The sequence below is a fragment of the Marmota monax genome, unplaced genomic scaffold, assembly GCF_021218885.2.
Source record: "Marmota monax isolate L192 unplaced genomic scaffold, Marmota_monax_Labrador192_F-V1.1 WCK01_AAM20220418_F8-fsc00020, whole genome shotgun sequence".
In the NCBI taxonomy this organism is placed as follows: domain Eukaryota; kingdom Metazoa; phylum Chordata; class Mammalia; order Rodentia; family Sciuridae; genus Marmota; species Marmota monax.
This window is the reverse complement of record NW_026692912.1, coordinates 21425493-21441092: the sequence shown is the minus strand read 5'-3', so window position 1 is coordinate 21441092 and position 15600 is coordinate 21425493. Positions and strand designations below refer to the sequence as shown.

The window sequence follows — 15600 nt, the reverse complement described above, 5'->3', positions numbered from 1 at the left end:
AGGACTGTGTCCACTGTGCTGCTGGGATGGACCATTTGAGAACTCAGAACAATGGTTAACTATTAATTACTGTAACTTTTGGTTTTTTAAATTTTTTTACATAATACTTTATTTACTTTTACATGGTGCTGAGGCTCGAAGCCAGGGCCCCTCACATGCGGGGCAAGCACTCTACCTTTGAGCCCGAGCCCCAGCCCTGCAGCTGTCATTTAGCAGACCTGCTGGACTTCGTTCAAGACCAGCCAGGTCTCCCTCAGCAGGGGCAGAAGCCACGAGCAGCTCCTCCACCAGCTCCACGCAGTGGGTTTCGCCCACTGCCTCCTGTGCCCTCCTTGTACCCTCACCTGAGGCTGCGACAGGGCACCTTCCCATCTTTCACCAGTTGCAGGGCCTCCTCGTAGGCAGCAGCAGGCCTGGATAGTGGGATCGGGTAGTCCCCCACCTGCAGGGACTCCAAGAGCTGGGGAAGAGACACAGGAGGGGTTGAGGGAGCCAGCGAGCAACACTCCACGAGGCGAGGGCGCCTGCCTACCCTTCTGCCGGCAGAGGCTCCCGAGGGGTCTGACCACTGCCCCTCTCAGAGCATATCAGAGGGAACACTGGTCCATCAGATGGAGGCTTGGCTTCAAGTCCTCCTGTCCCAGGCAAGGACATGTGTGTGCCCAACACTGGAGGCCACACAGGAGGCTAATGCCAAGCACCAACCCCACGACAGATGAGTAGGGGCCAGAGCCCCGGGTGGGCCTCCTCTCTAGCCATGATGCCTAGCATCTCAGGCCCAGTCCTCAGCAATTCAGAGTCCCCAGGGAGCGACACTCTGCTTCTGCGAAGTTCAGCTCCAGCTGGAGGAAGTGCCTCACATTCCCACAGCCCAGTGCTCCCAGGCTGGCCTCCAGGGAGCTTTGGGCTGCCCAGCCTGCTTGGTTCCCTGCCCCAGTTACCTCAGTGGCTGAGAAGAAGGAGTCCTCCGAAGTCAGGCTCTCCTCGTCGTCAGCCCGCAGACGCAGCGAGCCCTCGGTGAGGGGCAGCATGAGGGTCCTCTCTGAAAGAGCAGTGAGAGGGCTGAACTGAGGCCCCTCTCGGGGCTGAAAGGAATCTGGGCACAGGGATCAGCAACTGAGCCCTCCTGGCCTCCAGTGTCTTCCCTGGGCCTGGTAGGTGTGGACACCAAGCTGCCAAGGGGACTTGCCATGGTCACACCACTGGACTTGAGGTCTGGTGGCCCCTCAGCTCTGCAGGAAAGTACTCAGTTTACTGTGCAGTCCTGGGCAAGATTCTTCCCCTCTGACAGGCTGGAACTCGGCCTGAGGGAGGCAGTGGCCACTCCTGGCATCCCATCTCTGCCTGCTCAAGTGTAGAAGGCTCTGGTCCTTCAAAGGCACTCAGCCACTCAGCCTCCCAAAGGTCTCAGAGCTCAGGAACATGCTGACACAGGCCCCAAGGCCTGCTCCCAAGGGCTGCACAGGTACACTGGCCAGGGGCTCCTGGGGCCTCACTTGCTCTACTGGCCCTGCTGAAAGGGTGCCTCAGCTCCTCATCTACGCAACAAGGACTGGGTGCATGAAGCCAGACCCCCAGTGGGCCCCGGGAGTCAGGAGCTGTCTAAGGCACCGAAGGGGCCCCCTGGTTCTCTGGCTCCTCTATACCTCCATCCCCCACCCTCAGCCCCATAGCTGCTCTATGGCCCCCTCACCAAGGTCCAGCAGCATGCTATCCGAGGGGAAGGTGGAGCCAAACTCCTCCTGCAGGTGGTAGGCCCGGTGCAGCAAGGACTCCAGCTTCTCCGCAAATTCCCTGCGCTGTGACTCTGGCTGTGAGGAAAGCCGTGACCATCAACGCACGCCTGCCACCTCCCCAGTGAAGGGCCTCTTGCCCCATCCAGCCCCTGGAGAAAGGGGAGAAGGCACTGGGGCCTGGCACCAAGAGCACGAGCTCTGGACCTGCTGCCCATGACAGGAGACACCAGGGCCATGGGCACTTGAAATGTGGCCAGTCCCAACAGACATCCCTACGTACACATGCACAATGGATCCCTCACTTAGAGCCAAAAGGAAATGCAAAATATCTCAGCAGTCTTTTAGGTCATCTACAGGCCGAAATGATCAAAATTTGGATACACCAAGTGATATAAAGCATATCATTAAAATTAAACTTAAAATTTGTTTTTGCCTTTGTTTTTTTTGAATATTGGATTGAACCCTGGGGTGCTTTATCACTCCGTTACATCCCCTGGGTCTCAATAAGATGTTGAGGCTGCACTTGAACTTGCAATCCTGCCTCAATGTCCTGAGCTGCTGGGATTACAGGTGAGTGCCACCATGCCTGGCTTTTTTGGCTTTTTAATATGGTCTCTACAAAATTTTAACATGGGGCTTTCTACTGAACAGTGCTGTTCTGCAGCCAAACACACCTGGGTGTGGATCTTGGCACCAGTTCCAAACTGTGTGACCCTTGGCAAATAATTTTCCCATTTTGAGCTTCTCATTATCTGTCAGTGGAAATGAGTGTGCCCATCTCCCAGAGTTTGGGGAAAAACTTCAATGAGAAAAAGTATGCAAAACACTTCACACAAACACTGGCCCATAGTGACAGCCCGTGGCTGCCAGCTCTCATGATAATTACTGTAGTTATTATTTTAACCATGAGAGCAGTTCAGAGCCAGAAGAGATGGGATGAAATTCCCTGTTGCTAGCCACACGCGCCTGGGAAAGCACTGCACTGAGCCTCAGCAGCACTGCCTTGTGAGGACAGAGCCTGACTGCAGGTAACAGCTGCTGTGCTTGGATCTGGCATGACTCCCAAGGTCACGTGTTGAGGGCTCAGCCCCAACACAGCAAGGTTCAGAGGTGGGGCTTCGGGAGGTGCCTGGGTTGCGCGGGCTCTGACCTCATCAGTGGAAGAATCCACTCATGGACTCCATTCAATGGCATTATGGCAGGTGGGGCCCAATTTTTAAAAGTAGGTCACTGGGAGACCATTTTTTGCCTGGCCCCTTTTCTTTCTCTTTGCCTCCCAGCTGCCATGAGCTGAGTACATTTCCTCCCAAGCCCTTCGGCCAAGACGTTCTGCCTCACCTCAGCCCCAAAGCAACAGGGCCCACCGCCCACGGACTGAAACCTCTGGAATTATGGGCTAAAATAAACCTGTCCTCCAACTTGCCTGTGTCAGGTATTTTGGTCACAGCGATAAAATGCTGACTGATGTAGCTGTTACTGTGGTGTTGGGGTGCAGAGTGTAAGAACCCCAGCACCATGCTGTGGGGTTGTAGCCAGCAGATCACAAGGCTGGCCAGCAGAGGGAAGGCTGTGTGGGAGGATGAGGGAGGCAAGGGGATGCTTGCAGAGAGGCCCAGGAGGGTCTTGGCTATGGGGGGTGGGGGGGGTGCAGGTCTGGAGTGAGCAGGCTTCCTGGGACACTGCCTTCTGCTACACAGCACCCTGTGGCCTCCAAGGCCTCCTTGAACCCTGAGCGCTCTGGGCCCAGGGAGAGACACGAGCCAGCCGACTACTGTGTTTCTGCAGGTTACCAGAGCCTGCCCCTGCATGTAACTGGACCCTGGGAGGAGGCTGCTGGGGAGAAAGGGCTGGAAGGGCTGGGAGTCACTGGGCTTGCCCTGGACAGGGACCTCGCTGTTCAGCCTCAAGGTGTCCTGGGAAGGCAGGGATACTGTGATCCAGATTCACAGAGAAAATACAAGGAGGTAGCAGAGCATGGTGACGACTCCAGAAGCCGAGGTGGGAGGATCGCAAGTTCCAGGTCAGCCTAGGAACTTAGCCAGACCCTGTTTCAAAAAATAAAATAAGAACTTTTAAAAAGAGCTGGGGGGGTGGGGGTTGAGGTTGTGGCTCAGTGGTGGAGCGCTTGCCTAGCACGTGTGAGGCACTGGGTTCAAACTTCAGCACCACATAAAAATAAATAAATCAAATAAAGGAACTGTGTCCATTTACAACTAAAAAATACAAATAAAAATATTTTTTTTTTTGAAAAAAAGGGCTGTGGGTACCTGGGGTGGTGGCTCAGCGGTACAGAGCTTGCCTGGCACATGTGAGGCCCTGGGTTTGATCCTCAGCACCACATAAAAATCAATAAAATAAAGGTATTGTGTCCAACTACAACCAAAAAATAAATATTAAAAAAAAAGGGCTACGGGCTAGGCACAGTGGCACATGCCTGTAATCCCAGTGGCTCTGGAGGCTGAGGCAGGAGGATTGTGAGTTCAAAGCCAGCCTCAGCAATGGTGACGCACTTAGTAACTCAGTGAGACTTGTCTCTAAATTAAAAAAAAAAAAAAAAAAATGGGGATGTGGCTCAGTGGTTGATTGCCCCTAAATTCAATCCCCCCACGCCCCCAAAAAAGGCTGCAGTTGTAGCTCAGTGATAGAGCACTTGCCTACATTACACAAGGCCCTGGGTTCCATCCTTAGTATTGAAAAGAAAAGAAAGAAAATAGAAAAATTTTAAAAACTCAAGAAGTGTCCCAGATTATCCAGCTATAGCCTGGCATAGCTAGACCCAGGCTCAGCTTACAGGACCACAGACCCATGGGCCTCTTTGCTGGGTTCTATAGCAGGGCCAGGGCCCGTCTGTGTGGCCAGAAGAGCCTAGCAGCTCTGGCAGCAGCCTGCTCACTACTTTGCTGTAAAATGACCTCAGAGTAGGCAAAAGTTTCTTAGCTATAAAATTAAAAAATAAGTAAACTGAATTTTAGAATTAAAAATTTTGGTTGGGGGTGGTGGTGCATATCTGTAATCCCAGTGGCTCAGAGGCTGAGGCAGGATGATTGCAAGTTCAAAGCCATCCTCAGCAACTCAGTGAAACCCTGTCTCTAAATAAAACAAAAAGGACTAGGGATGTGGCTCAGTGGTAAAGCACCCCTGCGTTCAATCCCCAGTACCAATAATTAAAAAAAAAAAATTTTGTGCTTCAAAGGATACTATCAAGGAAGTGTAAACAGCCAGGCATGGTGGTACATACTTGTAATCCCAGCTACTCAGGAAGCTGAGGCAGGAGGATCTCAAGTTCAAGACCCCGTCTCAAAAAATAAAAGGGCTGGGGATGTGGCTCTGTGGCAGAGCACCCCTGGGTTCAATCCCTAGTACAAAAACAAAACAAAACAAACAAAAAACCAAAAATCAAAAATACCACCCCTACATAAATGCTCATAGAGCGTTCTCACTACAGCCAGAGTGCAAATGACCCAAACATCCATCTACTGATGTATAAAAATCAATCAAGTGGATACATAAAATGGATATCCATATGCTGGAATGTCATTCAGCAGTGAATCTTGGAAGCACAATGCCATATGAAGGAAGCCAACCACAGAAAACCACATATTTCATGATTCCACTTATAAAAATGTCCAGGATAGGGCTGGGGGTATGGCTCAGGGTAGAGCGCTCGCCTCACATGTGCGAGACCCTGGGTTCGGTCCTCAGCACCACATAAAAATAAATGAATAAAATAAAGATTTTTAAAAAATGTCCAGGGGGCTGGGGATGTGGCTCAAGCGGTAGTGTGCTCACCTGGCATGCGCGGGGCGCTGGGTTCGATCCTCAGCACCACATACAAACAAAGATGTGTCCGCCGAAAACTAAAAATAAATATTAAAAATTTCTCTAAAAAAAAAAAAAAAAGTCCAGGATACGCACATCTATATATGGAGAAGGGAGACTCACGGTTGTCCAGGGCTGGGGGATGAGGAAATGTGGGGGTGACTGCTGAAGTGCAAGGGGTTTCATGAAAATGTTCTGGGAGCAATTTCCATGATGGACAGACAACTCCAGGAAGCTACTAAAGCCACTGAATTATAGAAAGTGTATAAATTTGATAGCATGGGAATTCTATTTGATAAAGCTGTTTTAAAAATTATAGTGTAGAAATATGCCTTTGGGGGCCCACAGTGGTTACTCCTGGGAAAGGATGGGGGCTCAATGACAAGCACCCTGTGTGACAGCCCAGCAGCCAGGAGGCTGAGGGCCTTCGCCCCACACCACAACCATGAGCTGCGAGGGCAGGGGCTGGGCTCCTCCGTTTTCCTCTCTGGGATTTCTGTGGTTTTCACTGTTCTCCAAGTGGGGATTCCATTGCTTTCACAGTGAGGAAAACAGTACAAGGTCCAGGATCCTAAGATGCAGCTTCAGCAATGAGTATAATTTGGGAAACAAAGCAGCCTCGCTCACTCCCCCTCCCTGACAGAGCCTGCAGGTGTCCATCATCTACTGCATGGACTGGCATCAAGGGGCTATAGCGTGGGCCCTCTACACCATGCCCCAGGCACTTCCCTGCCCTCGTGTCTGCCCACGGCCCCTGCAGGCATGCCCACATGGCAGGAGGCCTCTGAGCTCATGCCCCAGTCAGGGCAGAGGGCAGGTGCACTCTTAGCCTTTGAGTGGCTGTGCCAGGTGCAATCCAGGTCTGCAAACTGCTTGCCAGCACCCCCACCTGATGGCTCCTGGCCAACGGGAGACGCAGGTGAGACACAGAGGTGCAGGGTGGAAGAGTGGGCATTTTCACCGTGAGTTCCCCTGTGGGTCCAGCTCCCATAGAACAGCCCTGACCTGGGCTCAGGGCCACAACCTCTTCCCACATCCCTCCAGCTCCTCCCTCATCCGGGCAACTGAGTCCCTGGATTAAACTCCCTGTCTGGTTTGGTTTGATTTAGAACTGAAGGTTGGGGCCAGGATGCTGCAGTAGGGAGCCACAGACCAAGTCCTTTTTATTTTTTATTTTGAAACAGGCTCTCACTAAGTTGCTGAGGGTCTTGATAAATTGCCGAGCCTGACCTTGAACTTGCAATCATCTCCCAAGTCTCTGGAAACTCCCTGTTTTTGGCGCCTCAAGTTGTTGCCATTTCCTGGCTGGCTGCAGATACCATCATGCCATTCCTGAAAGAGGGCTCCTGCTTGTCCTCCAGCAGGACAGGGACCCACCAGCCTTTGGTTTTGCTTTTTATCTTTTTCAATACAGAAAGGCATGAGGGGAAAAAAAAAAAACAGCCCAAGATATCACTACGGCACCTTGCCATAAGGGTCTGTTCAACATTATAAGAATCAGAGAGGCTGAGGGTGCGGCTCAGCAACAGAAGCATGGCAAGGCCCTGGGCTCCGTCCCCAGCACCAGCACCAAAACAAACAAAACAAAACCTAAAAATATTCAAAAAGAAAAGAAAAGTACTGCACAGTAAAGTAGAAGTTTTTCCCACCTTCCTCTTCAGAACTCTCCCCTAGTAAATGCATCCAGAGAAAAATGGAAATGTACGAACACACCAGTGCTCTCTACTGCACATACACGTGCGTCTTGTTCAAAGCCATTGCACACAGGGTAGTGCTATGCACACAGTTCTCTGGCTTATTTTTTTCATTCAAATGACACACCCTGGGCCTGTCCGTCCACACAGCTTTCCCCTGCTCCTTACAGTGGCTAGAGGTATTTAGGTAGTTTCCAGGATTTTGTGTTAACTTCAGTGAACATCCATCTTGGGACATGCGTTTGGTGCCCTTTTCACAGAAATGTTTACTGTGAAAAACAGAAGCCTTGGGGCTGCAGATGTGGCTCAGTGGCAGTGTCCTGGCCAGCATGGGTGAAGTCCTGGCTTCAATTGTCAGCCCCACAAAAAAAGCAGCAGCCACCTTTATTTTCTTTCCTAATATTGGAAAATAAAAATTCACTACAGAAAACCACCTAGACAGTATTCCAAAAGAATACACCAAGAAAAGAAAAACAGCCCGCCCGGAGGCACATGTCTGTAATCCCAGCAGCTGGGGAGGCTGAGGCAAGAGGACCACAAGTTCAAAGCCAGCCTCACCTAAAATGAGGTGCCAAGCAACTCAGTGAGACCCTGTCTCTAAAAAGTACACAGAATAGGGCTGGGGATGTGGCTCAGTGGTCGAGTGCCCTTGAGTTCAATCCCGGGTACCAAAAACAAACAAAAAAGGCCCCGTGAGTCAATCCCCTCTGAACGGAGGCCCATTTCCTTCCAGGCTTTCGTCAATGCACATTTTCTCAGAGTTGGGAGGAGGGGTCTGATAATCATTTACTGAGGAACTACCAAGTGCCAGGCACTGTGCCAAGCACCATCGTGGACTGTTTTATAAATCCCAATAATGCCCTCATGGATGGGAAGCTTCAGGCCAAGAAGGAAAGGAGTCACAGACAGCGCGGCTGCCCAGTGTTCCACGTCACCAACCTCAAATGACCCGGGGGCAAGACGTGGAGGAAGACCACCTACCTCTGACAGTGCCTCAGAGGCAGTCTCAGGGCTCCGGAGGCTGTCCCCTGGCGTGGGGGTGCTGCCGTCTTCCCCCCTCTGGCCCACGCTCAGGGCCTGCTCCCACTTCTGCAGTGCCTCCTCGAAGAGCTCCATGCCTGGGCACAGGCAGGAGGACAGTCAGGCCCCGCCTCCTGAGCCTCACTTAAGAAGGGCGCACACGGAGGGAGGCAGGGGGTCACAGGAAAAGGAGAACCTAGCATGCCTGGGGAGCTGGGTCTGACCACTCTTCAGAGTTGGTCAGATTCCAGGCCTTCACTTAGACCAAATTTGTTCCTGGACACTGTCCCCTGTCCAAAAAGGGCTGAAAATCACTGAATGGGGGGCTTGGGGCAGGGTTGGGGCAGCACCTGGAGCAGGGCCCAAGCCCCAGCGGCTCTGGGCAGCCCTCCTCCACCCCGCCCTGGCGGAGTCAGCCTCCTGCTTGCACCTTGTGCGTAGAGACGCTCAGCACTGCCGTCGGTGACGGGCACAGATTCCTCCATTCCTCGGATGTCCCACGGTCCCGAGCACGCAGCAGTGGGACTGGATGAGTTCACCACCACCATCTGGGTGCCAAGCACAAGGTCAAGGAGTGAGGACTCTGCAGACCCTTTCCAGGACCCCTCTGAGCCCACCCCCACAGCCTCCCAAAACCATCCTGCAAGCCTGGCCACTGTTCAACTTTCAGAATGGCCTGAATCCACAGCTCAAGCACCTGACGATGCCAGCCAGAGCCACCAACACAGGAGGAACCAGGCCAAGGCCCGCCTGGCACTCAGTGTCTGCCTGTGAAACATGCTCCCAGTCCTTGCTGTACCAGACAGACTCAGAAGGCAGGAGTGCCCACCACCTGCCAGTCTCTCATCCACAGGACTGGCTGCGCCCTCCTGCCAGAGGCTATGGGCTCCAGAGGACAAGAACCATCCCTTGCTCACCCCTGTGTCCCCAGGGTGGTGCTGGGCTCGAGCTTGCTGAGTGAATTATTAACTAGACGAGTGAAGGAGCCGAAGCACTGCTCCAGGAAAAAACAAGCTTCCCTTTGTCCTATTTATCTCTAGATCCTCAGCACCTAGCAGTGTCCCTGTCACCACGCAGGCGTTTGCTCAGTGTCTGAGAAAAGAATGAAGAAAGGTATTTTCAGAGATAAGTGCCTTCCCCAAGAGGCCGTCAGCCTCTCTCTTCTGCACCTGTCCACCTTTCTCCCATGTGGCTGCAGCCTGCAGCCATCTCTGAAGACCTATATGCATGGATGAACAAAGGCACGAATAAATTGAAACTTCTCCAGTCTTCCTGCTAGTCCAGAAGCTCCCTGAGGGCAGAGTGGGGGCTGTGCTGGGTGCCCTCCCTGGCCATCCCCACCCCAGCTCCTCACCGAGGCCAGGCTGTGGGAGGAGCCTGAGTGTTTGCTGGGCTCAATGGAGGAAATGCCACTGAGAGTGTCATTGCTCTTGCTACTGGGGCTCTGTCCCCTCCGGCTGGAGTAACCTGTGAGGAACAGGAGGCAGGTCATGCAGAAACCCCCCAATTCCCTGGCACTCCTCATCTGGGAGCACGTCCTGACCTTCTGGGTCAGGTAACAGCAGAGCCAAGGAACACGGGGCTCCTGCTGTTCTGCTCAAGCCCTAACCTGTCATCCAGCACAGGACCATGCCCGGAGGAGCATCCCAGGCCTGCTGGGATGAGCTCAGGATGAGGTCCGGCCACTTCCCTGCCTCCGTACTCTGCTTCCCTGTGTTGTTGGTTATGTGAAAGATTTGGAATTTTCCTCCTTCCAAGAGGGAGTCAAGACAAAAACATTTTTAACATATAGAAAATTTTGTTTTAAGTGAGAAAAGTAGGGGCTGGGGTGTAGCTCAGTGGTAGAGCACATGATTAGCATGCATGAGGCCCTGGGTAAAGAAGGGAAGGGGTCAAAGGTGAAGTGGGATGGTAGTGGTGGCACAGTGCAAGCAGACTAGAGGCTGGTGTGGACATGGGTCCAGACCTCCCAGGGGCCACTGCAAGGTGACAAGACTATCGTTAACTTCTTCTAACTATAAAGATAAAACTTTATTTTGCTGTGAAATTTTATATCGAAAATTCTTCTTCCAGCCAGATGTGGTGGTGCACGCCTGTAATCCCAGCAGCTCAGGAGGCTAAGGCAGGAGGATTGCAAGTCCAAAGCCAGCCTCAGCAACAGCAATTTAGCCAGGCCCTAAGCAACTTAGTGAGACCCTATCTCTAAATAAAATATAAAGAGGGCTGGAGATGTGGCTCAGTGGTTAAGCACCCCTGGGTTCAATCTCTGGTACAAAAAATAAATAAATAAATAAAAAGTTCTCCCCAGAAGGAGGCTTTGGCTTCTTAAAATGAATCTCTCTCCAGGTGAAAGTTTATGAGAACACCTGGCGCTGGAACAGATTGATAGGATGCTCAGGTGTGGCAGACAGCTTCATTTAATAGATTACAAGGAGCCATGAGTTTTCTAAACCCATACCAGCTAGCCACAGATGGGCGTCTGCCAGGAATAGGAGTAGGGGAGAGGGGCTGAGGACAAAGGGACTGGGGGGGATGAGGGGATGACAGAAAGGTTATTGCTGTGGGCCGATTATATGACCATATGCATGTCAACGCTCAGAAGTGTTATGCGAAAAGGGTGACTATCGCCGCAGGCAAGTTGTGGCTCAGTTTTCTAAAACACGGGATGGGAGCTACAGCAAGAGCCAAAGGCCCTTCCTGTCCCTGAACCTCAGGGAACTGCCCCCAGCCGGCCACACCCACCAGCGCCCCTCTGTACCAGGTGCTCCCAAAGGGTCCCTGGAACCACCCACTGGTGGGACATGTGCATCAGGCACACCATCCACTAGACCCTTACGATGACTGCAAGAAGGTTCTACCCCTGTCTCTTGGATGGTGGGAATCTAGCTGTGAGACGGAAGGCACTAGCCCAAGACCCCACAGTTACTGGTGGCCCTTGGAATGTGACCAAGTCAGTGCTTCCCCACTGCAAGCTTACCTTTCTTCACTGATGGGACCTTCCGGGCCATAAGGATGGGCAGGGGCACTGTGCCCAGCTGTTCACCTCCAACTTCAGGGCCAACCTGCTTCTTCCTCCGCCGGCGCCTCTTCAGCTGGTGGGCAGCTAGGGCCAAGGCCACAGTCCCGAGGGCTGTGGCAAAGAGAACCTTGCGCAGGCCTGGGGTCAGCCGCAGCTGTGAGAATGCAGACTGTGGGAAAGAGAGGGTGGCTGGTTACATTGCCCCAGGGAACACTATCCCAAGAGCACTCAGGTGCTGGGCACCTAATGTCCCTGCACTGACCAGATAAGTGACAAAGGTAGTCACTACTGGAGAGAGGACCTGATCAGCCTCTCTGAAAGTGGACTACAGATATATAAAGATGAAAAAGGGCCAACACCAAGGAGCTGAGGCCTGGGGTCCAGCAGGCATCCCTGAAGTCATTAGTCAGGATGACCTAGGGCACAGGGATACAGCGCCTCTCACCAGGCACTGCACCAGCACTTGAGCTGTGTCACATCCCGGTGACACATTGTCCAGGTGAGGAATGGAAGTCACAGAGGTTAAGACACATGCTCATAGTGACAGAGGCAGCATGGGAACTCCGGTCTGCCGGCCCTCGATTCTCAAAGACTCTGCGAAGATGATGATGCGTCTCACTCTCCCCTCGCCCTCTGCTCGCTGGACTGGGAGCCTGCTGGGTGGACCACATCCCATAGGATAGGGCTTCAAGAAGCATCCAGAGGACTGGGGCTGTGGTCAGTGGTAGAGCGCTTGCCTGGCACGTGTGAGGCCCTGGATTCGATCCTCAGCACCACATAAAATTAAAAAAATAAAGTAAAAAAAATTCACTGGCAACTAAAACTTATTAAAAAAAAAAAAAAAGAAGCGCCAGGAGTCCAGGTCAGCTGGGTGCAGTGGCCACACCTGTAATCCCAGCAGCTCAGGAGGCTGAGACAGGAGGATCACGAGTTCAAAGCCAGCCTCAGCAAAAGTGAGGCACTAAGCAATTGGGAGACTCTGTCTCTAAATAAAATACAAAATAGGGCTGGGATGTGGTTCAGTGGTCAAGGTCTCCTGAGTTCAATCCCTGGTACCAAAAAACAAAAGAGCCCAGGTCAGCCAGGAAAGTTGAGCTGCCAGGGAGGCAGCCCACCTGCTTCTGCAGACAAGCTCTGAGGTCAAGGACTCACATGGCCTTGATGTGAAGACCAGGCTCAGGGCCCAGACTCCTAACCCAGTCCCTCTTACTCTGCTCAGAGATGACACCTGATGGTTGGGACATCAGTGACAAGGGCCCAGCTCTCCCAGACACTGAGGGTCCCTGGGCTGAGCAGTTCAGTGTTTGAGGGACCAGAAGCATAAGAGGCAGGGCCATCCCCATCCTTACCTGCCCAAAGGTTGTGTACAGGAATACAGGGATCTCCGCCACCGTCATGGCCAGAGCCTGGATCATGGACATGCCCTCAGTCCTCCGGAACGCCATGGCAGGACCGGCACCCCAGGCAAGAGAGCCCGTGGGGCCAAGAGTTTCCCAAGAGAACACCTTCAGCTGGTTGCCCACCGGGTCTGAGGCACCGTCCACTCGCCAACCAGACAGGGACACTCATACCAGAGAGTCCCTCCACAGATCTGAGAGACAGACAACCAGGTCAGCACATGGATATGCACACATGGACACAGAGATCCACACAAGGCTTCAGAGCACAGGGAGAGACAAAGCCTATGTCTGGAACACCAGCTGGAATCGGGCCCCAGACCCTGCACCTGGCAGCAGGTGGGCAGCCAGATCCTCACAGACCCTTGCCCACCTCGAGCCCTGGGAGCAGAAGGCAGCACCTCTGGCATGCTGGCCAAAAAGAGGACCCAGGCCTGGAAGATGGACAGGTCACCTTTTTAAGCCCCGGGCCACTTGCTAAACAAAATTCTCAGCCCAAGACTGAGAATAATCACATCTTTTTCACCTTCTATGAAGTTAAGCTCTGTGGACTGTACCAGAAAAGGACAGCAGGGTCCACTCCCCAGACGAGGACAATGGCTATTTTATGCTGAGCTCTTTATCTATGTTATTTCATCGATCTGTCACAATTCTTCTTTTTGGGGGGAGGTGAGAGAGAACAGGGTCTCACTAAGTTGTCCAGGCTGGCCTTGAACTCATAATCCTACTGCCTCATCCTCCTCCCGAGTTGCTGGGAAACATCACAGCAGATGCTACCTACTCACCCTTCTGCCTGTGCTGCCTCCACCTTCCAATGAGGAAACTGAGTCTCGGGAGGCTGTCAGGAGTCCAAAGTCATACTGGTGTGGGGAGTCAGGATTTGGATCAAGTTCTGTTGGACTCTAGACTGCTCAATGCAACCCTTTTGCTAAATTTGACAGGAAGCAGGAAGCTCAGGCCCAGAAGAACCACAGGGAACAAGAGCAGCTTTCTCTGGACCTTTTGAAACCCTCCCAGAGTATCCTACTGTTCCCTTCCAAAGCCAGGGAATAAGTACCTTGATCACACAGCCCAGATCCTAAGACCCTGCAGGGTGTTCCCCAACTGCCAGCACGAAGCCTAAGGATGCCTTCAAGGGACCTCAAGCAGAAGGAACACACAGGCCAGGACAGACCCTGTCTCCCTGGGATAGTGGCCAAAATCACTGGGCCAGCACAAGAGACGGCTTATCCCCAGTGAGTGGGAAGGACCTACAGTCCTATCAGTCCAGCTCTGAGGCTGGGAGGTGGGGTGCAAGGAATGATGGCACAGTGACATTCTAGGACTAAGGAAACTGCCACGTTGTCAGGAGGCTTCGATTAGCTGTGACCTCCAGTGGTTGGTCCAGGTCATGCTGCAAGCCCCTCCTCCCATCCCCAAGCCTGGCTCAGGCCTGGAGTTGGGGTGATAAGAACATCAGAGGTTCAGCAGCTACTTTTCCCAAAGCACTTATTACAGGTTTGAGTCCAGCCACAGCAGAACCCTCATGATAACCACAGTTATCATGGGGAAAGTAAGGCTCTGAGAAGTGAGCAACTTCACTGAGGTCACTCAAATATCCCCAGTTGGCGGGGGTGCGGGTGGGGGTGGTGGTGGGGGTGGGGGTCTAAGGCTGCAGTGGTGCTTCCCAGGCACTGCTTTCTCCAACTCCACTGCTTGTCTGTGCCACACCTGAAGGACTTTCAAGCCCCTGAGCTTCTGAGAAGCCCACCTGGGGTTATAAGGATGAGCACGGATGCATGTGCCAGGAGCCAGACAGGTAGAGGGGGCACTGAGGCCTGGTATTTGTCTGCCTGAGAGTCTAGATAGCCTCTGCTGTCCCCCTTGAGAAGAAGGTAACAACTTCCCTTCCAAGCCCACCTCATTGCAGGGAAGGGTCCAAATCCAGTCCATTCATGACCTACCTATACATCCCCCTGGCACAAGCCAGGGCCAGAGGAAAAGAGGCCTCCACCTCCTAACTATAGTGAAAACCCTGTGGCAACACCCCCCCCCCCAACAAAGACACCTATCGCTGGGCAAGGCAGGGCTCCACCTGGGCAACCACCTCTTTCCTGCTCTACAATCTTGGGTCAGCACCTCCTCATTCCACTTCCAGACATTACAACACTCTCAGCCTGGATGCCCATGCCTTCCATCCTAGGTCCTCTTCCCCTGCTCTGGACAACCCCCAAAGGCCTCTGGCCTGGGTACCCTTTAATCCATCTTGACCCCAGAATGTCCCCAACCCAGGCCCTCCCTTGGGCCACCCTGTGCCCAGTCTTCTGTTCATCCCATCCCATATACCTCCGAACTCCCACCTGGCCCAGCACTGGGTAGACAAGCACTGAGACAGCAGTGCTCATTCCATTCCGGATATCTTGCACTGCCTAGGCCAGGCCCCTTCCTCTTTGACTCCTACTCCTAGAATATCCTTGAGGTTCGTCCAGGCACCCTCCAGCATCACCCACGGCCAGCACACCTGGTCCTTCCATCCCGAGTACTTTCTCAGTCTGGGTTCGGACACCTGCATTTATGTTCGGATACCAGCAACGTTCCAGGCCCGGGTGTCTCCTCTCTGACCCAGGTACCTTCTCGTTCTACCGCCAAGCAAGGCACCCTCTCGCGCTTCCCTCGGCCCGAGTACCTACTCATTCCATCCTGAGCACCTTACCGGTCCGCCTGGGCCGGGACACCTGCACCCGCCCAGTTCCCTGCGCAGGGCTGAGCCACGCGCATCGCAAGCTTCTGTCTGGGACCTTGTCCCGCTGCCCGCCCGTAGGGTCGACTCAGCCAGGCCGGCACTCACCCGGGATCCCATCGCTGAGGAAGGGCAGCGTCTCCTTCCCCGGCAGCCGCGCAACCAAACCCGCGACCGCAGGGGGCGTGGTTCCGAG

The 15600-nt window shown here is 53.2% G+C and overlaps 1 protein-coding gene across 4 annotated transcripts in view; it reads right to left on the bottom strand.

Moving 5' to 3' along the window:
• Miga2 (mitoguardin 2) overlaps positions 1-15600 on the bottom strand; it is a 24798-nt gene extending 9198 nt beyond the window's left edge. For 2 of the 4 annotated variants that reach the window (XM_058581832.1, XM_046451580.1), the window contains exons 1-9: positions 15513-15600; positions 12638-12879; positions 11247-11457; positions 9624-9736; positions 8700-8817; positions 8231-8367; positions 1694-1811; positions 942-1042; positions 345-460 (exon numbers count right to left, since the gene is read on the bottom strand). In XM_058581832.1, coding sequence (XP_058437815.1) covers positions 345-460; positions 942-1042; positions 1694-1811; positions 8231-8367; positions 8700-8817; positions 9624-9736; positions 11247-11457; positions 12638-12733 — 1010 coding nt within the window. In that variant the 5' untranslated portion in view covers positions 12734-12879; positions 15513-15600. Of the gene's footprint in view, positions 1-344; positions 461-941; positions 1043-1693; positions 1812-8230; positions 8368-8699; positions 8818-9186; positions 9536-9623; positions 9737-11246; positions 11458-12637; positions 12880-15377 lie in introns of those variants that run through there. The other 2 variants (XM_058581833.1, XM_058581834.1) reach the window with 2 other exon arrangements.